This window comes from Sesamum indicum, linkage group LG12, assembly GCF_026168435.1.
Source record: "Sesamum indicum cultivar Baizhima isolate 11 linkage group LG12, ASM2616843v1, whole genome shotgun sequence".
Classification (NCBI taxonomy): domain Eukaryota; kingdom Viridiplantae; phylum Streptophyta; class Magnoliopsida; order Lamiales; family Pedaliaceae; genus Sesamum; species Sesamum indicum.
In genome coordinates this window covers 5,282,723-5,310,120 of record NC_142668.1, presented here as the reverse complement: position 1 = coordinate 5,310,120, position 27,398 = coordinate 5,282,723, and the positions used below count along the sequence as shown (strand labels likewise).

The following is a 27,398-nucleotide window of genomic DNA, read 5'->3' as shown; positions in this document are numbered from 1 at the left end:
TGTTGCGGATTTTGGCAAGCCGTTGAAGGAGTGGAGAATCCCCCTTCTTCAGTTGTCAGTCCCAAATTGATACACCTCTAAGGTAGACACTGTTGACCCACTGCACCCACAACGTGTCTGCCTTACAGTGGATGTTCCATAATACACGGGCAAGTAGATCCACGTTCCAAGACTGTATGTGCCGAATACCGAGTCCACCTTCTTCCTTGGGATGGCAGATTTCCTCCCAAGCGACCAGTGCCCTCCTAGAGTTCCATAGAAAATTCCTGCAAAGTCGGTGGATTTTCTCGATGACCGCCGCTAGAAGTGGAAAAAACTTGGAGCCAAAAGCACTCCACCCCCTGAATAATTGAACGGATAAGTTCCAGTCCGCCTACATAAGATAAGGATTTGCCCGTCCACTTCGAAATGCAGTTGGCAATTTGATCCACAAGCGGTGAGTAGTTGGTGACCAAAAGCCGTTGTGCTGCTAGTGGAATGCCAAGGTATCTTACCGGTATCTCACCTCTCGCAAATTCCGTTCGAGCGAGAATCCCATCAAACTCCTCATTTTCAATGCCCACTGTGGATATGCTTGACTTAGAGGTATTGACGGTGAGGCCGGATGCATCCCTAAACTCTTGGAGGCATTCCATCAAGACGTGGATAGATGGAAGGTCGCCACGGGAGAAAAACATGAGGTCGTCGGCAAAGAGGAGGTGTGTGATTTTCAACTTCTTGCACTTGGGGTGAAAGTTGAAGTCCGAAGTAGATATTTTCCTCTTGACCAGTCGGGAGAAATATTCCATGCTAAGAAGGAAGAGGGCAGGCGACATCGGATCTCCTTGCCTTAGGCCTTTCTTCCCCGGATAAAACCCATGAAGGGAGCCGTTTAAAGCCACTAAAAAAGAAGAATTGCAAACGCATTCCATAATCCAAGATATAAACAGTTGGGAAAAATCATACCCGTGAAGAACTCGAGCGAGAAATGTCCATGAGACCGAGTCAAACACCTTGCGTAGGTCGACGTTGATAGTACATCGTGGTGAAATCCGTTTCCTCGAGTACTGCCGCACCATTTCTTAAGCCAAGAAAATATTATCCGTGATATTATGGCCTCCAACAAACGCAGCTTGGCATCGGTCAATCAAGTGCTCCAAAGCGGGCGCGAGCCGGTGTAAGATGATTTTCGTGATTGCCTTGTAGATGGCATTGCAGAACGAAATTGGCCGATAATCCGCAACAGTGGTGGAATGATCTGATTTCTACACAAGGGCAATGATGGTGTGGTTGAGCTGCCGTAGCATCCGCCCACTCCTAAAGAAATCCAAGACGGCCCTGCAAACTTGATCACCCACAATATTCCATGCTTTCTTGAAAAAGCACGAGGAATATCCATCTGGACCGGGAGCCTTGTTGTCGCTAATATGGAAGATGTCATCTTTGATCTCCAATGGCGTGACTGCCCGGCAAAGGTCTGCGGTATGCTCGGGAGAGAGTATGGAAGCCCATTCAAACACACCATCATCGATAGGGAGGGTGTAAGCCTCGGTGCCCAAGAGTGATGTGTAGTAATCAACGAACTCTTGGACAATATCCTCGACTTCAATGATAACAGTCCCATCCGCCCTAGTAACTGCCCCGATGGAATTTCTAGTGACATTCCTCTTCACCATGTCGTGGAAGAACTTGGTGTTGCGGTCCCCCTCTTTAAGATAGTGGATCTTGGCTTTCTGGTAGAAGAACTGTCGTTCGGCCTCGATAAGAAAAAAGGCCTTCTTTCTAAGATCTCCCAAAGAGTCCCGTAGCGCCACATCTTTCGGATTGGATTCAAGTTGGTTCTGGGCATCTTGCAGGGCAAGCTCAGCCTCTTTGGCCCTAGTGGAGATGTGGCTGTAGTACGGTGTGTTGAATGCCTTAAGCGCGCCTTTAAGTGCTTTCAGTATCCTACAAAGGCTGAATTGCGACGTTCCCTCCACATTCAAGTTCCATCTTGCTTCAACAGTAACTAAGAAATTCGGATGATCTGCCCATATATTGAAAAAGCGAAACGGTTTTGGCTTAGTGGGTGCATGATCAAAGATAGAAACGATACCTGGAGAGTGGTCGGAAATGCATCCGGTGGATAGAAATGGGCGCTGCAATGCAAACCGGCCTCAAGCCATTCATTGTTGTATAAGACCCGATCAAGCTTGCACCATACGGGGTTGCTTTCATTGTTGGAATACCATGTGTAGTAGCAGCCCATAGTGGGAGCGTCGAGTAATCCAAGCGCTACATAGCAGTCCACAAAATCTTTCAGCTCATACCAAGTCGGGGCCACTCCAAGCTGCTTCTCCTCGGGAGATTTCACACAGTTGAAATCGCCCATAATAAGCCATGGCATGCTTGGTGCTTGTCCCAAATCAAAAAGTTTCTCCCACATGCTCCTTCTATTGACAACAGAATAAAGACCATATGTAAATGAGATATAGAAGGAGAGTCTAGAGGACTTATTCGTGGCACGGCAGTGAATCACTTGGGGCGATATATCCACCGGGTGTAGGTCAATGACTGTTGGGTCCCAAATCACAAGGATGCATCCGCCGGAGATGGTGTCAAAGTTGTTGGTTTGGCACCATCCCGAAAATGAGCGGCTAAGAATCTTCGGGATAGATGATGCTGCAAGCTTTGTCTCCAAAATACCCAAGAGGTAAAGCCGGTTATTCTTAATGAGGTGGGTAACCCCATTGTGTTTGAAAGGCCGATTAAAGCCCCTCACGTTCCAAAATCCAATCTTCATGGGGATAGGAGGGGGACTCCCCTCCGGCCTGCTTCTTCGTTTTGCTGCCGGTCGTTGCAATCTCATCAGTTTTTGTCCCCGGCATTGCATGTTGCGTGGCCGTCGGGGAATCAGTTGATGAGCACTCTGAATATGCCGGTGAAGCAACCTCCTTATCATTAGGCTGTGGTGCCTTCATGGTTAGCCGTCCCTGTTCCACCTTGTCGGCCGATTGGGAAGTCGGTTGCAGCGCCTCCACTGCCGGCTTGGCTGCGGTAACCGTAGCTTTGCCCTTGTTCCTCTTCTGCATGACCGTCCATTCAATAGGCTTTTTCTTTGCTGCCTCTGCTAGCTTAACAGGTGCAGCAGCAGGGGTGGCAGCGGCAGGGACGGCTGCGGGGGAACGACCGGTAAACCTTGGCATGTCTCTTGCAAGTGCCCAAACCTGTTGCATGCTGTGCAGAATTTGGGGGTGAATTCGTAAACCACCGGCTGCTTTCGAGTTATGCCATTTGACATAACAAACTCCACTTCGTCGATGAGTTTTTTTGATGCATCGACGTCAACTAGAATGCGGGCGTACAAAACCCGTTCCATCTTCATAGTCAAAGAGTCCATGATAATGGGAGTGCCAAGTCTCGAGCTAATTTTGCCAAGGGCATTCTGATGCCAACATTCGAGGGGCAGCGATGGAAGTGTGGCCCATAAACGAAGTATAGACCACCGGCCAGAATTCGTTGGTTGTCCTCCTCTCGTGCGAATCGAAAAATTAACCAGCCACTCTCGTGTTGCTGGAAGCTGGCTCCCCACGAATGGGACAGTGCACGGATTGCCTTGAGTTCGGGGAATTTGCAGGCAACGTAGCCGATGAAGCAGAACCCCAATTTGGTTCGAACGTCTAGTAGGTCGTCGGAACCCAAAGTGAGGGGACCATCATCTACTGCGAATTTGTTGAGCTTGTTTTCAGCAGTAAGTTTACGATTGGCGCTGAAAAGACCCGCGAAAGAGACCGATTTTTTCTCGGCATTTTCAGTCACCGGAAGTTTTTCCTCCGGCCGGCTGTTGTGTTTGCTGCAACATTCTTTGTGATATGGGAGGGAGTGGCCTCCATGTCAGAAATGAATTCATTAAAAGCCAAGGAACTGACCTTGCCGGCAGCGGTGGTGGTGCCCTGTTTGGTGGCCGGTTTGGTGTTAGCAGTTTGGATGGGGTCATCGGCCGCCGGTGATTGGCCCGCTGTCTTTGGCTGACCGGCAGTGGAAGTATCAGCATGTTGCTTTGCTTTCTTTGACTTAGCCATTGCAGTATTTCCAGCCACAAATGGAATGAGCAGCAGTGGCAGTCTGGTGCAGGCCCAAAAATGGAAATCTGTGCAGCAGCAGGCATCAGGCAGGGAAACTGCAGTCTACACATCCTGTTTGCAGAATCTGCAGCGCCCAAAAACAGAAATCCCTCACCTTCCTCCGGTCAGCTATTCTTGGCCGGAAAAAATGAAGGAAACGGCCAGCAACAGCAGGTAGATGTTTATGCAGCAAAATGACGATGAAACAGAGAGTTTTTTTGCCAGCAAAACACTCTTCAAACAGGAAGGAAGGTGATGCAGCTGCTTGGAGAGGGAGAAGGCGGCTGGTTTAGCTTCAAACAAATGGGAGAGGCTTACCAGGCGGCAGGATGACCTCAAAACCCCAAAAATGTTTGGTAGAAACGACGAGCATCACAAGGAGAGGATTTTGGTCGGAGCAAACCTTGCAGAAACTTGAAGGAAAGTCGTAAAAGAGTGATTCCAAGGTGAGGCACTCTAGAGAGAAAACTTTCTAGAGAGAGAAATCTCTTGACCTCACTACTGAGGCTGAGAGCTCTTTCTTGCCCCAGGGCGGGTAGGAGCGGGTTGAGTCCGTAGCGCCACGTAGCAACAACTGCGTCTGGATCTGATCTATTTACTCGGCAATTCATCCGGTGACTTCACGGTCATCGAAGAAGCCCCAAAAAGCATCAAACATTTTCGATGAGATCCATGGAGCAACTCTTAGATAGCAAGCACTAGCTCCCAATGCGACTTCATAAAAAGCAATCAAAGATAAGATCGAAGAGAATGAAACGCATTAATCGTACTGTATTTTGTTATAATGTTTGTCATTTAAAAATATTGAGAAAATATAAAAAAATCAAATAAAGTAATATAACTACGTAATGTATAAACATATATAAATAAGAGCTAACTTTAAAATTTAATTTTTTATAAAAAAGAGAAATATATAAAACTTAATTTTAAATTATAAAAAATATAAGTTTTTGAAATATATATAAGATATACATTCCCCAATTTTAATAAAAACATTTAACATCAAATTTTTTTTCTCTTCATTCTCACTCTTCTTATAATTTTTTTCATTTCCCTCTCACTTTTCCCTCTCTTTTTCCCCCCCTCCCCCCTCTCTTGCAGCAATAGTTAATTCAAACTTAGAAGTTTCAAATAAACTAATTTAACTATGAACTTAAAAAGTACTTTCAAGTAAAGTAATTTAAGTATGAATTTAAAATTTTCAACTAACCTAATTTAAGTAAGTTAACTATGAACTTAAAACCTTCAACTAAACTATTTCAACTTAGTTAACTCAAACTTAAAAGTTTCAAATAAACTAATTTAATTATAAACTTAAAAAGTTTATTACATTAATTTAACTATGAACTTAAAAGTTTCTACTAAACTAATTTAACAAAGTTAACTATGAACTTAAAAATTTCAATTAAACTATTTCAACTTAGTTAACTCAAAATTAAAAGTTTCAACCAAATTAATGTAACTATGAATTTAAAAGGTTCAATTAAACTAAGTTAACTATGAACTTAAAAACTTCAGCTAAATAATGTCCACCTAGTTAACTCAAACTTAAAGATTTCGCCTAAACTAATTTAACTGAGTTAACTATGAACTTAAAATTTCAATAAACTGTTTCAGCTTAGTTAATTAAAAATTAAAAGTTTCAACTAAACTAATTTAAGTTAACTATCAACTTAAAAGGTTTTATTAAACTAATTTAACTAAGTTACTATGCTTATGTAGATATGGTACACGGAGGATGGAGGGGAGCTCGGCGTCGGAAAATCAAGCACATAAAGAAACATATGCAAATACTGAGGATGCAATTCCTGGATAAGTACGATGTTGGATGATGCGAATAATTAGAAGACAACTCGATGACAATGATTCACCATCCCGATTTGGCCAACTATGTTTAGATGATTGTGAAAATGATAATTACACCTCATATTAAATATTGGATATTTTAAATTTTAATTTTTTGTTTAGTGAACATGTATTCAATTATCTTTCTATATTATATTTTTATTTTTGAATTTTATAATTTTTTAGTTGTAACTTAACTGTAATTTTAATTTAAAAATTATATATCAAAATCTGAAAAAAAAAAGAATATAGAAAAAAAAATTATAAATTATATTGCAAAATTTTGTAATAAAAATTTGCAACAGATTTTAGCAAAAATTTAGTTGCAAAACTTGCAACAGATTGAAATCGGAAGAAACATGTTGCAATTTTGCCATAAATTTCCGTTGCATATGTTGATGCAATTTGCAACGAGATTTTCATTGCAAATGTACATTGCAATGAAATAAGATATTGCAACAAAATTGCCACGGACAAAGAAAGCCTATGCAACTATAGCATTAGTACCTATAACAATAGAAAATTTTTCATTATAAATTTCAGTGGCAACACTATTTTGCAACGGATTTTATGCAAATTCCGTAGCAAAAATTTATTGTTATAGCACTGGTTTTTTGTAGTGACCCTTCACCAGTTCATATAAGACTAATCACCAAGCCACTTAAAACTTATTATAAACCCGTCATCTGCCCACTTAAAACCCATCACCAACTCAAATAGGATTTATAATGAACTCATGATTATAACTTATACTAATATCTTTCATCGATTCTATTATATTACTAAAATAACTTTTGATAAACTAATTAAAAAAATTAAACATGAAGAACCCATTAAAATCACTTGTAAACTATTTAAATTTATTTAAACAAAATCATATTAGATCCATATTAAAAAATGTGAAACCCGACCCACAACTCAAATACGTTGATAGGGTTGGAACCATGGGTTTCCACCCGTATTGCCACTCCTATCCACATGTAATCATACAACTCGTCTGCACATCTTCATGCTTCAGGTACAATTTTTGATACCCTAATTAACTTCCATTATGAGGTTGATATCCTTGTAACAACTTATTGACCTATGTATTTTGGAGGACTATAAAAAGTACCCTTTACGTGCTTTTGCTTATTGACTTGGGCTTACTTGAGGGCATTTCAGGATATTTGGACTCAAATCAATGTTGTATTATTTATATGAGTTATACTTGCTTTTTTTTTTTTTTTTTTTTTTAAGATACTCCATGTAAGTACAAGTAGTGATGGCAACAAGCAAATTTTGAACGGGTTTGATCAAACTATTCACACTCAACAATTTAATTAGACTTAAATTTCGACCCGACCCGACCCGACCCGAAACTACTCCAAATATAGTTAGACCTAAAACTTCGTCCAGCCTCAAACTCATCATGATCCTGCCCCAACTCTAAGACTAACTCATAAAACTTAATTTTAATTTCTTGTCTTCAATTAACTATTTTTTTTTAAAAAAAAAATGTTGTTTATAAATATTTACTATGTTTTTATTATGTTAAAAGTATGATTTACCTTACAAATTAAATTTTATGTATTAAATAAAACTTAAAAAATTTAAAATAAATAAATATTATTAGGATCGAATTTTGAGTTGGTCCGGAACAAGTTTTACATATGACTAGTTATCTGCCGAAAATCGAATTGAGTCTGAAAAAATTAAAATCTATCCTTCAATTCAACCTAATAAATTGAACAAAGTTACGAGGCTAGGGCCACTCGATCGACTTCATTACCAACCAATTATTTATAAAAAAAAAAAAGTAATTCTAACCTCATCAGGTCGGATTGGGACTTCATTACCCACCATGGTTCAAAGTATCGGCCGAAACGTATCCAGATCAGCTAGTGCCGATCTGATAAAAATGTTTGACACCCTATATTATCAGAGATAATTTGGTATCGTTGATAATATTCAATATTATCATCGACACAATGATATTATCGCTTGTGATAATGTCCAATGTTATCAGTGAGAATATGACAAAAACAAAGTATGGTTGGGACAACAAAGAAACTAAGAAGAGGAGATAAGATGATTGCTTTTAGGCATTATGAAGGAATATGACATGTAATTCTATGACTATCTTTATTTTCTTCTTTTGTTGTAATCTCTATTGCTGAGAAGCGATCAAGCTAAAAACAGAGAAAGATGAAGTTTCATCTATTCAAAATTTGATCAAGAAACATATGAGAAAAAAGCAAATGAGCAAGAAATTCTCTTCTTCTGTCCATGGTGAAAACTCTTGTTCTGAGTGATGCTGACAAAGTGGCCCAAGGTTTCTTTTTATCACTTCTTCACTATTAAATATTGTACACATTCAGTATATTTTGTTTAAATATATTATTATTCATTAAAAGTGCTATCAAACTTAATTTTAATTTAAATTAAAAAAAGATATAAGAGGAATGTTGATGATGATGATGGCAATCATTTTAAATTCAATCCGCAATCCACTTTCTTTTGACTATTTACGTATGTCTTAAGCATTTCTATTATTCATTTATCGATATTTGATATTTTAGAATTTTTGGTTTGTAATATTATGTAGTAATTTTGTGATGTTTAATTGCTTTTATAATTTTATTAATTTTTTGAGAATTTTTTAAGTATTTGTATAACATATTTAATTTTGTATTGTCCAATAATATCTCAATACACTACGATTGATGTGGAACATTACTCGACATTATTATCGATACCCCGACTTTAAACCATGATACCCACCCATATCCCTAAGTACAAATAGTCATCACAATGTTACTCCTCGGATACTCCCATGGTCCCTAGGTCTCCACACACACACATATGTATAACGTTGTAATGTATATTTACACACAAGAGACACACCCATACACATATTATAATGCATATATAGACCGCGTAATTTGTCTTCTAATTAAACAAGTTTTGTTTCCATGCAAAACCAAAAACATGTAGACTTTTAGAGGTGCCATGCAAAGGCAACCCCCCCTAGTGAAAATAACAAGAAAACACACATACTCACATTCACACACACACTCAACGTTTACTTTTTGACAATCCCACTTTCACCAACGGCCCTCTACCCCTCTCTCTATACATAAGAAAACAACACCAAAAACAACAAACAAAACTATAGTAATTTTGAATTCAATATCCGCCCCGCCCCCCCCCCCCCCACCCAATTATACTAATATTTCAATGCCTTGGTCACGGAACTCCTTCTTGTCACCTTCCCATTTGGCCTCTTCTCTTCTCTTCCAGATACCCCCCCCCCCCTGTCAAACACACACACACACAGTAAGTGTGTGTTTGTCAAGATTCAGAAACCCTTCTATTTTTCTCACTATAAATACTCATACTTCACTTTTCTCACAACTTTCACTTCACATTTATATCACCTCAATACCTTCATTCTTCTTCATATTCAAGAAAATTACTTACATATAAATATATATACATATATATAATATGGTGAAAGTTCATGAACTGGTGGATGATGAAAAATTAGAAAAGAGGGCCAAGTTCTGCATCAATGACAACATGGATGTGTTGATTGAAATCCTCAAGCGGCTAGACGACCGCTCCCTCGGCGTCGCCGCCTGCGTCTGCCGCCTCTGGTGCGCCCTGACTCGGAACGACGCCCTGTGGGAGCACCTCTGCTTCCGCCACCTTTCGCCCCCGCCGGAAGGGGTGAGGACGGTGGTGGTGGCTCTGGGAGGGTACCGGAGGCTGTACACCGTGTGCGTGAAGCCGGTGCTGAGTCGGCTGGGCAAAATGAGAGTGGACGGCGGCGCAGCCACGGAGTTGGAGAGGCGGGTTTGGACTCGGCATGAGGTGGAGCTTTCGCTGTCGTTGTTCTGTGTGGATTATTACGAAAGGGTGTTGCTCGGCGGCGGCGGCGGCAGTGGAGGCGGCGGCGGGAGATTCGGCAGTGAGTCGGGTTCGCCTCCGTCGTCGCTCATGTTCCTATGCAAAGCTGTGAACGTCTGATATGGAAATAGGTTGATATAGTAACTATTTTTTATTTGTTTGTTTTTGTTTTCTTGGTCAAATTGACTATTTATCTACCGATTTTTCAATGTCATTTATTCATAAAATATAACATATAAATTCAGTTATACGGCGTAGAAAAGAGATCTTCTATCATATGCACGAGCCCCACCTTGAGGGTAAATTAAATTTTTTATTCCATAAGTGGACCTGTTTTTAAATTTGATTTCACACTTAAGTTAATTCGCATAGTGAGTCTCATATGTAATTTTTTTTTTTCAATTTGAGAACCATTGAGGAATTTTCGTCTAATTGATAATGATAGTTGCTCTCTCCGTTAGTCAATACAATCAAAATAAGGACAAATTACATTTTTGGTCCCATAAGTGGACCTGTTTTTAATTTTGGTCCTATACTCAGACTAATTCACAAATTTACGTGTGGGACCAAAATTAGAAATAGGTCCACTTATGGTACCAAAAATGTAATATACTCTTATTTTGATTGTACTGACTACCAGAGAGAGCAGCTGCCGTTATCAATTGGACGAAAATTTCTCAATGGTTCTCAAATTGAAAAAAACAACCACATATGGGATTTAATGTGTGAATTGGTTTGAGTGTGGGACCAAAATTAGAAACAGATTTACTTATAGGACCAAAAAATAATTTACCCCCCACATTGATATCAAAAGAAATGTAAATTTTAGTTGTAATTAATTATTATAATTAAAAATAAAAAAATTATGACACATACTAATTAATCAAAATTAAAAAATAATTATTAATCGTTGTTTTTACAAATAAGAATAAAATGTTAACTAAAAGTTAAATACTATGACAAATATTTTGACCATAGGCAAAATCATAATACATATTAATTAATCATGATCAAAATTTAAATTTTCAATTTTGTTTATTTGATAATGGTTTGAGTAGTATTAATTTGCCATAGTCAATGAGTTATAATGATTTATAGTATATAATAAATAGATTTAACCATTAGTCATATCAATATGCTTATGTTAGCATAAAAATTGAATAAAAATACAATTTTATTATTGAGTTGACTAATTAAATTATTGAAAATTACATAAATCTTTCCTAAAATTTGACCTATATGCAAATATACCCCCCAAAAGTTTTTAAAATTGCGTATAGCTTCATTAATTTTTTACTGTAATTATACATATAATTTTAAATATTTACGGTCCATCAGCATCATTGTTTCAATAAAATGATATATTTTAATTAATTGTTATTTTAAATTTATTAAACTATCTCTAGAAATTTGACTATATATAAATATATATATATATATATTTATACAAACACATCGAAATTTATTTAACATATACGTATTTATTGTAAAAGTTCTATGCTTCTAACTTGCAATAAATTTTGAAAAAAGTATGCCATAATATTAGTAGGTATATTCCAGATTACTTCAATCTGCATATTATAGTATTTAATAATGCAATGCATATATATATATATATATATATATATATATATCAATTATATTTTAATTTTAATATCCTTTTATCTTATTTTAGATGACGAGTTACTTATGAAAGAATAGATTAACTACTTGTATATTAAAAGAAATTATTTGTGGAAGTTAACTTGAATAAATATCTTACATTTGGAAACATAGTATATGCCAATGAAAATCTAAAAGGAAAAAGAGATAATAATCCAAATTGATTTTTGATAGGAGTATATCATATCCACCTGAAAAAAGATATAAATAATCTTTCAATAACACTAAAATATTATTAGAACCCTAGGATTTGCGTCTGTCTATCTCGGATCAGGTCGCATCTTTCTATTTTGCAACCCGATTCGATCATGACCCAAAATCTAGACCATAGACCATTTGACAACTAATGATTTAAGATGACACCACATGAATCAGAAGGTGGGGACATTTAGCCCTACAAATACACTCAATCCATGATATTATGGTAAGATATATTTATTACTGGCTACTTCATTTACTACTTGAGATCGCCATTTACCATCTCAAACTTGAATTGACTTAGACATCGAAGGGTCTTCGTTAGGGACCATCTCAACTAGCCTTATGTGCTTTCCTCTTCTTAGAGACCACCAAGCATTTGGCATACTCACTATGGGTCGCAAATCATCACCTTATCGTAGATCATGTATCCGACCCTAATCAATTGCTTCGTCTATAGGAATCTGAGAAGAGCACTCACGTTTTGAGATGGAAGGGACATCTAGAAGAGATCATACATTTGATGGTGGTGAGGAGACCCCTCAAAGGCGAGAAAACCGCAGGGATCAGGTCGAGAAGGACCTCAACCTTGAAAATAAAATTATTGGAGAGATGGAGGTTCTCACTTAGAACCCAAATAACTTTCAAGGAATAGACCCAAAGATCAATATATGAAAGAATTGATGAAAAATAACGGCATCTCACGAGATTACATTATCATTTGAAATAGACTAATTGAAAAATTTGAAAAAGTTTATCTTCATGGAGGTTGGGCACCAAGGTTTGAAAAAGACTATCTTCATGGAGATCATGCACCGAGATCGAGATCACTTTATTGTTTGAAAATGACTAGTTGAAAACTTCATAAAAGATTTTCATGGAGATCGCGCTAGTATTTGAAGAAGATTATGTTCATGGAGGTTGTGCATCGATATTGAGATCGTATAATTGTCTAAAAAAGACTAGTTGAAAAATCTGAAAAAAAAAATTTCATGGAGGTTGTGCACCTCCTACGAGGTCGCATTTTATATGAAAAGATTCTTGATAGAGGTCGCACATCGATGTCGCTCTAGTATCTGAAAAAGATCGTCTTAATCTAAAAAAGATTTTTTGATTTGAAAAAGATCACATTGATCTAAAAAAGATCGCCTTAATCTGAAAAGGATTTTTTATCTGAAAAGATCACCTTAATCTGAAAAGGATTTTTAATCTGAAAAAGACCACCTTAATCTTAAAAAGATATTTTGATCTAAAAAATATCACCTTGATTTGAAAAAAAATCATCTTAAATCTAGGAAAGATTTTCTATCAAAAAGATTGTCTAAGTATCAGACAACAAGAGGTCGAAGTCCTAAACACCCAATAGATGGACAGGAACTGATGAGATTGCAACGACCGGCAGCAAACCGAAGAAGCAGGCCGGAGGGGAGTCCCCCCATCTATCCCCATGAAGATTGGATTTTGGAATGTGAGGGGCTTTAACTGACCTTTCAAATACAATGGGGTTGCCCACGTCATTAAAAATAACCGGTTTTGCCTCTTGGGCATTTTGGAGACAAAGCTTGCAGCATCATCTATCCTGAAGATTCTTAGCCGCTCATTTTCGGGATGGTGCCAAACCAACAACTTTGACACCATCGCCGGCGGACGCATCCTTGTGATTTGGGACCCGACAGTCATTGACCTACATCCACTGTCGTGCCACGAATAAGTCCTCTCAACTCTCCTTCTATATCTCATTTACATATGGTCTTTATTCTGTTGTCAATAGAAGGAGCATGTGGGAGAAACTTTCTGATTTGGGACAAGCACCGAGCATGCCATAGCTTATTATGGGCGATTTCAACTATGTGAAATCTCCCGAGGAGAAGCAGCTTGGAGTGGCCCCAACTTGGTATGAGCTTAAAGATTTTGTGGACTACTGTGTAGCGCTTGGATTACTCGATGTTCCCACTACGGGCTGCTACTACACATGGTATTCCAACAACGAAAGCAACCCTGTATGGTGCAAGCTCGATCGGGTGTTATACAACAATGAATGGCTTCAGGCCGGTTTGCATTACAGTGCCCATTTCAACCCACCGGGATGCCTTTCCGACCACTCTCCGGGTATTGTTTCTATATTTGATCATGCACCCACTAAGCCAAACCCGTTTCGCTTTTTCAATATGTGGGCAGATCATCCGGATTTCTTAGCTACTGTTGAAGCAAGATGGAACTTGAGCGTGGACGGAACACCGCAATTCAGCCTTTGTAGGCGACTGAAAGCACTTAAAGGCGCGCTCAAGGCATTCAACAAGCAACACTACAACCACATCTCCGCCAGGGGCAAAGAGGCCGAGCTTGCACTGCAAGATGCCCAGAGTCAACTTGAATTCAATTCGGGAGATGTGGCGCTACGAGACTTTGGGAGATCTTAGGAGGAAGGTCATTTTCCTTGTCGAGGCCGAACGACACTTCTTCTACCAGAAAGCCAAGATCCACTTTCTTAAAGAGGGGGACCGCAACACCAAGTTCTTCCACGACATGGTGAAGAGGAATGTCGTGAGGAATTCCATCGGGGCAGTCACTAAGGCGGACGGGACTGTTATCACTACTGCCGAGGATATTGCCCAAGAGTTCGTTGATTACTACACATCACTCTTGGGCACCGAGACTCACACCCTCCCTATCGATAATGGTATGTTTGAATGGGGCCCCATACTCTCCCTCGAGCATACCGCGGAGCTTTACCGGGCAGTCACGCCGTTGGAGGTCAAGGATGCCGTATTCCATATTAGCGACAATGAGGCTCCCAATCCAGATGGATATTCCTCGTGCTTTTTCAAGAAAGCATGGAACATTGTGGGTGATCAAGTTTGTAGGGTCGTCTTGGATTTCTTTAGGAGTGGGCGGATGCTATGGAAACTCAACCACACTATCATTGCCCTTGTGTCGAAATCAGATCAGTCCACCTCTGTTGCGGATTACCGGCCGATTTCGTGTTGCAATGTCATCTACAAGGCAATCACGAAAATCATCTCGGACTGGCTCGCGCCCGTTTTGGAGCACTTGATTGACCGATGCCAAGCTGCGTTTGTTGGAGGCCGCAACATCACGGATATATTTTCTTGGCCCAAGAAATGGTGCGGCAGTACTCGAGGAAACGGATTTCACCTCGATGTATCGACCTACGCAAGGCGTTTGACTCGGTCTCATGGACATTTCTCGCCCGAGTTCTTCACGGGTATGGTTTTCCCCCACTGTTTATATCTTGAATTATGGAATGTGTTTACAATTCATCCGTTTCAGTCGCTTTGAATGACTTCCTTCATGGGTTTTTTCCAAGGAGGAAAGGCCTAAGGCAAGGAAACCCGATGTTGCCGACCATCTTCCTTCTTAGCATGGAATATTTCTCCCGATTGGTCAAGAGGAAAACATCTACTTCGGACTTCAACTTTCACCCAAATGCAAGAAGTTGAAAATCACGCATCTCTTCTTTGCCGACGACGTCATGCTTTTCTCCCGTGGCGACATTCCATCTATCCACGTCTTGATGGAATGCCTCCAAGAGTTTAGGGACGCATCCGGCCTCACTGTCAATACCTCTAAGTCAAGAATATTCACAGTGGGCATTCAAAATGAGGAGCTTGACGGGATTCTCGCTCACACGGAGTTTGCGAGAGGTGAGATGCCGGTCAGACCTTGGCATTCCACTAGCGGCACAACGGCTTTCGGTCACCAACTACTCATCGCTTGTGGATCAAATTGCCAACTGCATTTCGAAGTGGACGGGCAAATCCTTATCTTATGCAGGCCGACTGGAACTTATCCGTTCAGTTATTCAGGGGGTGGAGTGTTTTTGGCTCCAAGTTTTCCCACTTCCAGCGGCGGTCATCGAGAAAATCCACCGACTATGTAGGAACTTTCTATAGAACTCTAGGAGGGCACCGGTCGCTTGGGAGGAAATCTGCCATCCCAAGGAAGAAGGTGGACTCGGCATTCGGCACATACAGTTTTGGAACGTGGCCCTCCTTGCCCGTGTATTATGGAACATTCACCGCAAGGCAGACATGTTATGGGTGCAGTGGGTCAACAGTGTCTACCTTAGAGGTGCATCAATCTGGGACTGACAACCGAAGAAGGGGGATTCTCCACTCATTCAACGGCTTGTCGAAATTCGCAACAGGGTGGCCACTGATTTTGGGTCTCCGGAGGCAGCGATCGAATAGATGACGAGATGGTCTACCCCTAAGGGTCTCCAAACGTCGAAAGCTTATGAGTACTTCAGACCAAAACTTGCGAGGCAGCCTTGGAAAACGGCTATATGGAAGGTTTTTATCCCACCGAAGTACTCATTTATCTTGTGGCTTGGCGCAAGGTAGACTAACTACAAGGGACAGACTTGGATTCCTCCAAGAGGAGAATTTATGCTCACTATGCATCAACACCAAGGAATCGGCCAAGCACCTTTTCTTTGAGTGCCCGTTCAGCAACTTCGTTTGGTCACGCATTCGACACTGGCTTGGCATTAATCGGTCTATGTCAACCCTTCAAAGTGCGGTCAAGTGGCTCAAGAAGGAGAAAACAGGTTCCTCCGTGCAGAACAAAGCGCGACATCTCGCTTTAGCATGCACGGTCTACACACTTTGGAGGCATCGCAACGAAGTCATCTTTGAGGGCTCAATATTTTAGTCAAGGTTATATTGTATAGGGTCTTTTGGATATTTTTCCCACACGGTTTGATTGTTTTTTAACTTTAGCGTGGGCTTTTGTATCTCTCCAGGTATGTCAAAGTACACTGTAAATATTTTTGAATGAATGAAACTTACATTTCACCAAAAAAAAAAAATTCTCCTTAATAGGTATATAGAGGTTCATCCCTGCATTTACATTTTGACTAAAAAAAACCATTATTTTGGGGACGAATACATTATTTGAAGGTCCACAACTTGCTAATTACTATCCAAAAGGAATAAAATAAAAGAAGATATTTCATTGGCTATCATAAGTCATCTCTCTAACAATTAACTATTTTATTTCATAATTCTATGCTATTTATAATCGGGTTGGTTGGCGTTTTACCTCATAAATGGGCCAAGATTTGTAGCAGGCCCAGATATAAGCCCAACTGATCTCATCTTAAATGGGCTTTAGCCCATTTTAAAGCCCATTCATTAGAAAAATTGGCGTAATCACATTTGGTTGACAATAAACCAATATACATTTATTTTAACACAAAAATGACCATCTCTCTGAAAAAAACAATTAAAAATATTTTATTTATGCACATTAAATTTAATAAAAAAATATTTCAATAAATATCAATTTTAATTAATTAATTTTTTTAATAAAAACAAAAAAATATTTAATAATTCATATATATTGAGTGTGTTCCTACAGCTAATTATTACAAAATTAAAACAAAGATCAACCATAATTTTCATGGCCCACCAGTCCATGTTGCTCCCCACAACTTGCCACCATAGAAAATGGCATATAAATAATTTATTATATTCAAATTAAATGTTTTTACTTTATTTTAAATATATTATTTATATTTGTTTAATTATGCAAATTTTTTTTAAAAAAAAAACCTTTTCCACTTTATGTATTACTAACTATAACAATCATCTAAACTAGTATGTACAACGCACTTAAATATATGTCAATAATTAATTTTAAATTTTTAAAAATTATTTATTTTTAGAATTTACACAATAATTAAAAAAAACTATGAAAAAATAGAAAGAAGATAAGGGAAGAAAAAGAATATAAAATATCAAAAGTAAAGAAAAATAAGAAGTTGATGAAATAGTTTTAAAAATAAAAAAATATTAAAAACACAAAAGGGATTTTTTTTGAAATTGTAAAATAGTATAAATAATTTAGACCATTTTATTTTTTTTAAATTTTCAGCCAAAATAAAAAAAAATGAGTCATCATAGCATAAAGTATAAAAGGTTTTATAGAAATACAATAAATTAAAAATTTCTTCCATTTGCATATCTCAATATTAATTTTTTTTTTTTTGGGGGGGGGGGGGGGGGAGGTGGTGCGCATAACGCACATGGCGCACCATTGGCTTACCCCAATATTAAATAGTAATAACTGTTACTTTCACTCAAACATAATAATTATAATTATGAAAAATATTATCATATTTATATTTATATTTAGATTAATAATTAAATTTTATATTTATATATATATATATATATTAACATAAATTTTTAACTGCTGCGTATAGTTGTAGTTGTACTTCTACTTTAAATAATCTCTCCACAGTATTTTATTTTTATTTTTATTTTTATTTATTTTTTTGGTGCTTCTCATTTTTGGAGGAATTTTCCGCCGGTGGCCGCCGGAATATACTGTTCGGAGTCCTTCTGCTCCCCTCCCCGCCGTTTATGTACTTAACTTTAAGTAAGCTTTCCTTTTTCCTTTTGTTTATATATTTACTTTTTCTTTTAAATGAATTTTACTGATGGTGTTGTTCGCATTGGTAGGGTAGATTTACTTTTTTTTTTTTCGTTTTTGGATTTTAACAGAAATTTTGTGTAGATCTGAAGCTAATGTTTGGGGATCAGGAAATTCTGTAGTGATTTGAGTCTGAATCTTGGTAAGTTATTTTTCATTTCTTTTGGTATTTTTTGGTTTGTTTGCTTGGAGCTGAAAATGGTGGGAGAATTTAGTTTTTATGAATGGTTTTGAGCTGTTTCTAGCTTAGATCTTTGGTTAATGGGCATGTTATGCTAAAATTTGGGTGATCTATTTCTTTCTGGTGTAGTTTGAATTTAGCTTGAAATTGTTTGACTAGGGTTGAGTTTCTTAAAAGGGAAAGTGTAGTGGAATTGAAGTACTATTTGATTTTTTTGTGCTGGGTAGTTTAGACTAGTTGCTGTTGTTTCTGTTTTGGTGGGAATTAAATTAAACTACAGGCGCATGAGTTTTGATTAGTCGGGGTTTGGTTTGGGCAATGGAGGATCTTTTTTGCTTTGGTTATCAAATCATTTACTGGTTTTGTTTCTTTTAGTAGGAATCGTGAATGTTCATAAAGATGGACAGGATGCCTTATGATCTGTTGTTCCTTTTTGCAGCAAGTGATAATGGCTTCTTTTGGTGGGAGGTTTGGATTGGTATCCTGTGTCTGCTGCATGTAGTTTGCTTCTAGAATTGGGTTTGAGTTTGGTTTGAATCTGAAACTTGCAATGGGATCCAACATAGAGGAAGCAGTTAGAGCTAAAGCATATGCCGAGAAGCAATTTGTGGAGAAAAATTTTGCGGGTGCAAAAAGTTATGCTTTAAAAGCTCAAATGCTGTGTCCTGAACTGGAGGGAATATCTCAAATGGTAGCGACATTTGGGGTCTACATGGCTTCGGAGGCGAAAATCAATGGAGAACCGGATTTCTATTCAATTCTTGGATTGGACCCATCTGTGGATAGATCCAAATTAAAGAAGCAGTATAAGAAGATGGCAGTGCTGCTACACCCTGATAAGAACAAAACTGTTGGGGCAGATGGGGCATTCCGACTGGTTTCTGAAGCATGGACACTCTTGTCAGATGCTGCAAAGAGAAGCTCGTATGATCAAAGAAGAAACTTGTTTGCCGGGTACAGTGCTGGAGCCGGTGGTTATGAAAACTGTTCCAAGTTTTCATCTTCTCATGGCAGACTTGATACATTCTGGACTGTCTGTACCTCCTGTCATATTCAATACGAATATCTCAGAAAATATGTTAACAAGCGGCTCTCTTGTAAAAACTGTCGTGGTGTCTTCATTGCTGTTGAAACTGGGTTAGCCCCAGTTAATGGTTCTTTCCCATATAGCAACTTCTCGTATGTGCCTGAGAATGGCTATGGAGGTCATGGTTGTGGGATCACGTATGTACCAACGACCACCGGATACTGTCCACCTAGTGGGTCTTCAGGACATCATACTGGCTATAGATCTGAGTATGTCTCAAATATATCATTTCAGGGTAACTCATCTGGAAATTCTTCTGGCGTTTTAGATCCTAATGGATTATCTGCGTCATCTTTTGTCTTTTATCAAGCCAATGGTGAGGCCAATAAAACCCAAGCTAATGGAAACAATCATTCAGTGAAGGTAACAGGTCATGTGGGCTCTAACGGGTATACTGGTCAGAATGAAGTATCAAAACCCAGGCGTGGTAGACCTGCCAAGAAGAGAAAAGTTGAACTGGGAGGTTCTTATGCCAGTGGGCACGAAGAGCTTTCCCAAAACATTGTTGTAGAACCGAAAATAGCCAATGGGAATGGAACACTAACACCTGCTTCTAAGCTTCCCTCAACATCTGAGACTTTGACTAGACGCAGTTCAGCTGCTCCCACACTTGATGGTAGGCAGTTGTTGATTGATAAGGCAAGATCAGAAATCCATAGGAAACTGGAGGAGATGAGATTGGCCATGGAAGTAGCAGCCGCAGAGGCTGAGAAGAGTGCAGCTAGTGTTATTAAACAACCAGAATTGAAAAGGAACATTTCTATGTCAATAACAGTTCCGGACTCTGACTTCCATGATTTTGACAAGGACAGATCTGAAGAATGCTTTAAACCAAAGCAGATATGGGCTTTATATGATGAAGAAGATGGTATGCCTCGCTTGTATTGTCTAATTCGCGATGTCATCTCGGTGAAGCCGTTTAAGGTTTATATAAGCTACTTGAGCTCAAGGTCTGATAGTGAATTTGGGTCAGTAAATTGGTTAGACTGTGGTTTTACCAAATCTTGTGGAAGCTTTAGAGTGTTCCATTCTGAAACGGTTGAGCAAGTCAATATATTTTCTCATCTTCTCAGCAGGGAAAAGGCTGGTAGGGGGGGTTGTGTAAGGATCTATCCTAGAAGTGGAGATATTTGGGCTGTGTATCGGAACTGGTCACCAGATTGGAACAGAACGACCCCAGATGAAGTAAGGCACCAATATGAAATGGTCGAGGTTCTTCATGATTATTCTGAAGAGAGTGGTGTCTGGGTTGCTCCTCTAATTAAGCTGGATGGATTTAAGACAGTATACCAAAGGAGCATAGACAAGGATGCCACTCGGTGGATTCCGAGAAGAGAGATGCTACGATTTTCACATCAGGTGCCATCTTGTTCACTTAAAGTTGAAGGCTCTAACTTGCCTGAGGGTTGCTGGGATCTTGACCCAGCTGCAACTCCAGAGGAACTTCTTCAAGGAGAGACTGAGCTTCAGAACAATACAAGTGCCGTTCGGACAAAGAAGACCTCTGAAACTCCAGAAAAGCAGCATCGACCTGAACCTAGAGCCCAGCCTGAAAAAATGTCAATTCAAAGTGAAATATGTTCTTCAACTCCAAAAAAGGTTGCATGTGGAGCGTGTATGGAAGAGAAAACTGATCTGGAGCCTCCTCAAGGAGGAGAGAGAATTCCACCGGAAGTTCGTCAAGAAGAAACTGGAGTGAAAGCTACAGCTGAATTCCCGATTACTGAAACAAGCGCAAGTCAAGTTAGTGCGGAATTCCGATAGTATCCCATAAGCGCATCATCACAGCTGAATACAGGCTTGACAAACTTGAAAGTGCGAACAAAGTCGAAGTTGAGTATCTAACGTCTTTGCATTGAGAGACAAAATGTACAGATTTAAACACAGCCTTGATTTCATTCTCAAAAGATTAGATAGTTGGAGGATTTAAAGTAATCCTTTGCTCCTAATGTTTTGGGGAGCTTTAAATGTATTCAGCAATTTGTATCCAGAATCTAGAACTGTTGACTCCTGGTTCTATAGAAATGCTTTGCATTTGACTCTGATATGTGATGGAATTCCAATGGGCACAAAGGGTATTGCTTGCTTTCTTCACTATTTGTGCCAAAAAGGCTCACATGATTTTAACAAAATCCTGAAATTCTTTGGGCATGTGGTTTTGTTCAATTTTATTTTGGATTATTTTACCATCATATTAGTCTATATTTACCCTTTCTCCATAGTTTCTAAGATTTTCTGAATTCTTGGAATTATTGTGGTCTCTTACATATTATTTGATCCCTTCATCTCTTCCTTAGTCTTCTTCCTGTTCTGTTATCTGTCAAGTACTGTATTTTCTTGAGTGCGATTGGCAAGGATGAATGGATTTGGATGGGAATGATATGAATGTAGTAAAAAAATAAAGGTAGAAATAGAATGATTTTAATATATGATTCCTACTGGTATAAGGAACAGGAAAAGAAACTGAAATTTTCAAATCAATTGTTTATATGTTAGATGAATAGTAATGAAAATTTTAAGGGGAAAAACACACACACAGACAAAAGTTTTGTTACATAAAAAATATTAAATTAATCATAAATTTACAATACATATGTATATATATTTATTCAAATATTTCCATGTATCAGATATCCAGTAAACACTTAATATTTATACAAAAAATTCATATATATTAAAAATAGTAAACAAATATTACATAATATTATTATATAATTTTTTGTACTCGTAGTAAAATCTGATAAAATACATATAAGTATGGAACTGTTTTTATATTATATTAATAAAATATTTAAAAATATAAATTATCCATGCTAGAGACTTATAACACATATTTAAAATTTTATTATTAATATTTATTATACTTAAATAACAATATGTAATTTATTTTATTATACAATCTTGTAAATATAAATTTTATGAAATATTATTTAGCAATATAAAAAAAATGTATTCTCAATTAATGGGGAGATAAGGAATGACTAATCTCATACTTGAAGGAATAGGCATATTTTTTATAGGAATGGTCATTTCTAATATTAATTTATACCAAACATATATATAAAAATGAGTTTAAAAATATGTTTATGAGATAAAATTAATTTCTCCATAGATAACAAAATTGGGTCATGAGATTTTCCTCCTACTTGGTACTAAATAAGTGCACTTGTGAATTGTTAGAAATTTAGAATGCATATATAATCCTTTTAACATTTTATTTTTAAAAGCAATGTAAGATTAAAATGAGCAACACATTCCTATTTAAAGACAGCAAGATAAAAATGAAAACGGCTATTTTTAGAGAAGAAATTCTTATATTTATTGTTGCGATCCTATAAAGCCCAAGAATACAAATAAATAAACAAAAATCTGATCACTTGGGATACTGCAAATCTGCAAGAAAATCATGTCATTACAATATAAAGTATTTTTTCTGGCACGTGTTAACAAAAATACTCATATAAGGAAGAAATTTTCCATGTAAGTCATTTAACACAATATATATAAATATGTATTCGTTATATACAACCAACTGATAAAAATAAAATTAATTCATGATTCACAAATCTTTGGGAATCAAATGTAGAATTTCCAAAAAGATTTGGGGTCAAGTGTAATTTAATAAAGATCTGGTAAAAACCTCTTATGTGGACACTTACAAAGACGCTGAAAATCTGCAGAGCAAGAAAAGCATAGAAATCCAAGAATGGATCCTCGTCTCTGGCACAAAGCTGCTGCTGTTTCTGGCAATTTTTTTTTTTAATTTTTGATTGAATTTCAGACACTTTTTGTGACATTTGTAAATTATTTTTTGTGCAATTGTTACAGGTGTGGCGGCTCTTGCTTTGGGAACGTATGGTGCCCATGGATTCAAACCTAAGAACCCTTCTTACAAAGAGGTAATTATTTTCTATTTGTCCCTTTCTTTTGGGTCTCAGGTTAATTCTTGAATTCCCATTTGGGCAAGAGATGAACTCAGAAAGACTTTTTATTATTATTATTTTTATCAAGAAATATTTTCGTTTAATCTTGTTATGTGTAAATTGTGCAATTGGATTTTGAAGGTCTGGCACACAGCATCTCTATATCATTTGGTTCACACAGCTGCTCTTGTTGCTGCCCCTATGACCAAACACCCTAATATTGTGAGTCCTCCTTAGTTCCAGTAACTCTTGTGTGTGTGTTTTCTGGTGTGATTTTGTGGTAATGCTTTTCTGTTGATTTATATTTGTAGTTTGGAGGCCTTTTGACTACTGGAATCCTGGCATTTTCCGGGACGTAAGTTTCTGTTTCTGATTCTTTATTTGGATGTAGTATCATTAGCAGATTGATTTGTTCTTGCTGTGTTGTCACTGTGTCATAATTGAAAAACCAAAGCTGAAGAGAAAGATTGATTAACTCTATTCTATGTAGTTTGGAAATTAGAATCTTTAAAAGCTTAGTTTCATGATTGTTTGAGGTTTTGCTCATTGTGCCAGTAATGGTTATTCGAGAGTTTCATAAAACAAGAAAATTCTATTGCCTAATCCTTCTGTTGATGGAAAAGTCTATTTGAAAGTGGGCTGAGGAGCATATTGAAGGATTCTGTTTTGACTGTGACAATTTCAGCGGCTAGGATAGGGGGAAGCTCAGCCCAGGGATGTAACTGAAGGGCATAGGAGACATTAGCATGAATGTGTCTATAATTGAGAAAAAATCTCTCAATGTACGTATCCAAAGATTCATATGTATATTGCAATACGTAGCTTGAGACCCTCTCAGTGGTTGCAATTGCAACAGCAAGAAGAGTTTTGAATCTCAAGAGTCACTTTCAAAGGACACAGTTGATTGTTCTTATGATGATAGGGATAGGATGCTATTTGATCCACCATCTGCCTCAAACAAACTAGATTAAATCCAGAATTAGCCTAACAAATGTTTCAAGCGAACATGTTAGAAAGCTAATATTGTACTGACAGGAAAGATTTGTACCCACTAAATCCTAGGCAATGGTTTACCAAACACTGCGGATGAAATTTCAATTCTCACACCGAAGGTTTTTGCGGGTGAAGGTGTCAAGAGACCCCCAGTCTTTCAGGAGGTCTGCAAGTCTAATGAGCATGCTTATGCATGTGAATTGTCAGTTTCTCTTCACCAGACAGGTTAAATATTCTTCTGAGACATTGTGCGTGAGAGAGAGAGAGATAGCACATGAAGACCACGAGCTGTAATTTATTGCATCCCCCTCCCTGGAGAGAGAGAGAGAGAGAGAGAGAGAGAGAGAGAGAGAGAGAGAGAGAGAGAGAGGGCAAATAAAGACCTGACCAGTAATACATTAGCAGCCTCCTCTCTCAAGTTTCCAGACATGGAAGCTCTATCCACGCAAGATGAGAATATTCTAGAGATGAACCATAACATGCTAATATCATGGCATGCTCTGTTAATAAGTGGCAATAGAAACTTTTCTGTAAGTTCACAAAGTCGATATTTTGGTATTTCTACTGTTCATCCACAGAAAAAACATGAGGCTACTGTTATTATCTTGTGAAAATGAGAATACATTGTATATTTTACTCTGTATCTATTTTGACATGCCCTTTCTGCTACATTAGCATTTAGGTTTTTAGTTGCATCTATACTCTACCTCTATAAGCAGCGGAACTGATTCTTCATGTAGTTAAGGGTAACCATGTAACCAAACTCATTAATTTTTCCAAAAAAAAAAGAGATAAAAGGATCTAAAAGATAAAATGTTAGAGGTGTATGCAATTAAATTAAACACTAACTTTTTTAATTGAAGTAATTTATAATGTACTTATCAATGTTATGTAATATAATCTTGAAATTCTATCACAAGTTAGTAGTATTTAGTTTTAAAGTAAGTCAATATGAAATAGATAATTCTATGTAAATATAATTAAAGTTTTAGAGATACTTCTGTAAATTTAGAATAACAATTAGTTAATTTATCATTTTAAATAATGATGCCGGTGGCATTACAGACCGTTGAAATCATATCTAAGGTGATAATAAATATTAGTGAAGGTATATAGTTTCGGAGGGGTGAGTTTGTATGTAGATGAAATTCATAGGAGGTTTATTTAATTATCGAACACTTGAATTAGTAAATTTATGGGTTAAAATGGATTTTCATTCAACTTTAGGCAGTCATCGCACCAACATTCCTAAGTTTTTATTTCTGAACTTTTAGGAACTTCCTTTTTCAGTTAATTATTGCCAACCTGATTCTTATTTCTCAAACACCAAATCCATTGTCTATCGGTGAAGAACTGATGGTGTGTTTTGACATTGTGGAATGTCACATTATGGTTCATGGTTGGGCTTGGCCGACGTGTGTAATCATCCTTTTCAAATGCATTTTTCCTCGAATTCTAAGTTACTATTTCATATTCGGCCATCTTATTTAGTGTTGCCTGCTCTTGCATCCCATATTGAATGCTATATGTAAGATTTTAGCTTATAGCAGAAATTACCTTCTCATGTTCTCGTTAGATTTTATCTGACAATTCGATTTGAGCCATTATGTTGTTGATAACGTAAATGGTGCTGGTTTGCAGTTGTTATGTCGTTGCATACTTAGAAGACCGAACATATTCGAGATTGGCCCCGTTTGGAGGGTTTGCCTTCATCGGTGCTTGGGCAAGCCTGTTGTTCTGAGTAATTCAGCTTCCGAAATGACATGTAATCGTGATACTTGTGAAGCCAAATCGGCAGCTTTGCTGAGGTTGTCTGGAACATATCGTGGAGAATAATCCCTGTACTATTTGTACTCGTGATGACGTGAACTTACCGATCAAATGAAGGTACATAAATCTTTCATTTTTATAACAATTTTGTACTTAAAACATATTTATATACTATATTTATCCCCTTATAATTACAAAAATATACATGACGGTGTTAAATAAGGAGCAAAATTAAAAATTTATGTAATCTTTTTTGTTGACTTCAACATCTTTCATCCAAATCTTAACGAAAGGGGGTCAGTTGTAAATGTAGAAACTTTTAGAGAGAGCGTAAATATAATTTTAAATTTTTTTGGTGGCAAGTATAATATTGTATTTCCAAAAGGGGTCTAAGTACAAGCAACCCTATGTTTTTTTTTATATAAGATTTAGCATTTTGTATTCTTTTTTAAAAATATCTTACAAGATATATATGAACTTATAAGATGATTTAAATAAGTTTAGTCAAACACCCTTTTAAACCAAAAGGTAAAAGAAAATATATTGAAACATATGATTTTTTTTTAAAAATAAAAAACACATCTCATAACTATTTTGTTTTAATAATGCAATTGTAAACTGTTTGTTTATGTACTGAAACTATTAAGATTTACATCTCTGAACTGAATTATTGGATCTAAAGCTTAGCAATTGCGTAAAATAAGTAATCAAATACAATTGACAAGTTTTATTTAACATGAAAATAATTAAGTTATAATATAGAAGAAGCTTGTTTCCATACTTAATTCAGTTCAAACTTAAATAATTACTGTTGTAGAACTTTAATTTAAAATGGGTGTATTTATTTAATGCTAGCTATTGTGACACGTTGTTTCTACGTGCATATAATAAATAATCTTTGTCGCTTTAAAATGTAATATAAATAAATAAGAGTAAAATATAAAATATTACTTTAATTAAAAGAAAGAAAGAAAAAATAAATTCTCAATAATACAAATTTTGAAAGTTGAATAAGTTAGTTGTTTTATCATGAAAAATATTTTTGACTTCACAAAAGATTAGTACCAGCATGTCATTAACCGCCCTTTGTGAGTGAGGTGGGGCTTTTTTTATTTTATTTTATATTATTATAGATACTTAGCATGTTTTCACTCCTATATTCAATTCTTTTTCTCGATAACGATAAATTTGATTAATATGTAAAAATATACAATTGTATAGTACAATCAAGAAGTGGATTCCTCAGTATTAGGCTAATGTATACTCCACAATTTATACAGTGCTACTGTGCTAATATTGAAAGACAA

At 37.1% G+C, this 27,398-nt stretch overlaps 4 protein-coding genes across 7 annotated transcripts; all 4 read left to right on the top strand.

Moving 5' to 3' along the window:
- Positions 1 to 9,242: 9,242 nt before the first annotated feature.
- Positions 9,243 to 10,159, top strand: SLY2 (F-box family protein). The gene has a single exon (XM_011102272.3). It carries the CDS (start codon positions 9,417 to 9,419, stop codon positions 9,936 to 9,938), a length of 522 nt encoding a protein of 173 aa, XP_011100574.1. The 5' UTR covers positions 9,243 to 9,416; the 3' UTR covers positions 9,939 to 10,159.
- Positions 10,160 to 13,510: 3,351 nt separating this feature from the next.
- LOC148784777 (uncharacterized) lies at positions 13,511 to 14,098 on the top strand. The gene has a single exon (XM_088876512.1). It carries the CDS (start codon positions 13,511 to 13,513, stop codon positions 14,096 to 14,098), a length of 588 nt encoding a protein of 195 aa, XP_088732638.1.
- Positions 14,099 to 17,888: 3,790 nt separating this feature from the next.
- LOC105178739 (uncharacterized) lies at positions 17,889 to 21,450 on the top strand. 3 transcript variants are annotated; one of them, XM_011102273.3, is made up of 3 exons: positions 17,889 to 18,083; positions 18,222 to 18,279; positions 18,758 to 21,450. In XM_011102273.3, exon 3 carries the CDS (start codon positions 18,869 to 18,871, stop codon positions 21,167 to 21,169), a length of 2,301 nt encoding a protein of 766 aa, XP_011100575.1. In that variant the 5' UTR covers positions 17,889 to 18,083; positions 18,222 to 18,279; positions 18,758 to 18,868; the 3' UTR covers positions 21,170 to 21,450. The 3 variants fall into 3 exon arrangements, with proteins under 3 accessions (XP_011100575.1, XP_020555049.1, XP_011100576.1); XM_020699390.2 differs by having other exon boundaries at positions 18,209 to 18,279; XM_011102274.3 differs by lacking the exon at positions 18,222 to 18,279.
- Positions 21,451 to 22,992: 1,542 nt separating this feature from the next.
- Positions 22,993 to 26,236, top strand: LOC105178740 (uncharacterized). Of its 2 annotated transcripts, none has more exons than XM_011102275.3 (5): positions 22,993 to 23,151; positions 23,234 to 23,304; positions 23,470 to 23,550; positions 23,640 to 23,683; positions 25,963 to 26,236. In XM_011102275.3, exons 1-5 carry the CDS (start codon positions 23,112 to 23,114, stop codon positions 26,060 to 26,062), a joined length of 336 nt encoding a protein of 111 aa, XP_011100577.1. In that variant the 5' UTR covers positions 22,993 to 23,111; the 3' UTR covers positions 26,063 to 26,236. The 2 variants fall into 2 exon arrangements, with proteins under 2 accessions (XP_011100577.1, XP_020555025.1); XM_020699366.2 differs by having other exon boundaries at positions 23,055 to 23,121.
- The last annotated feature ends 1,162 nt before the right edge of the window (positions 26,237 to 27,398 follow it).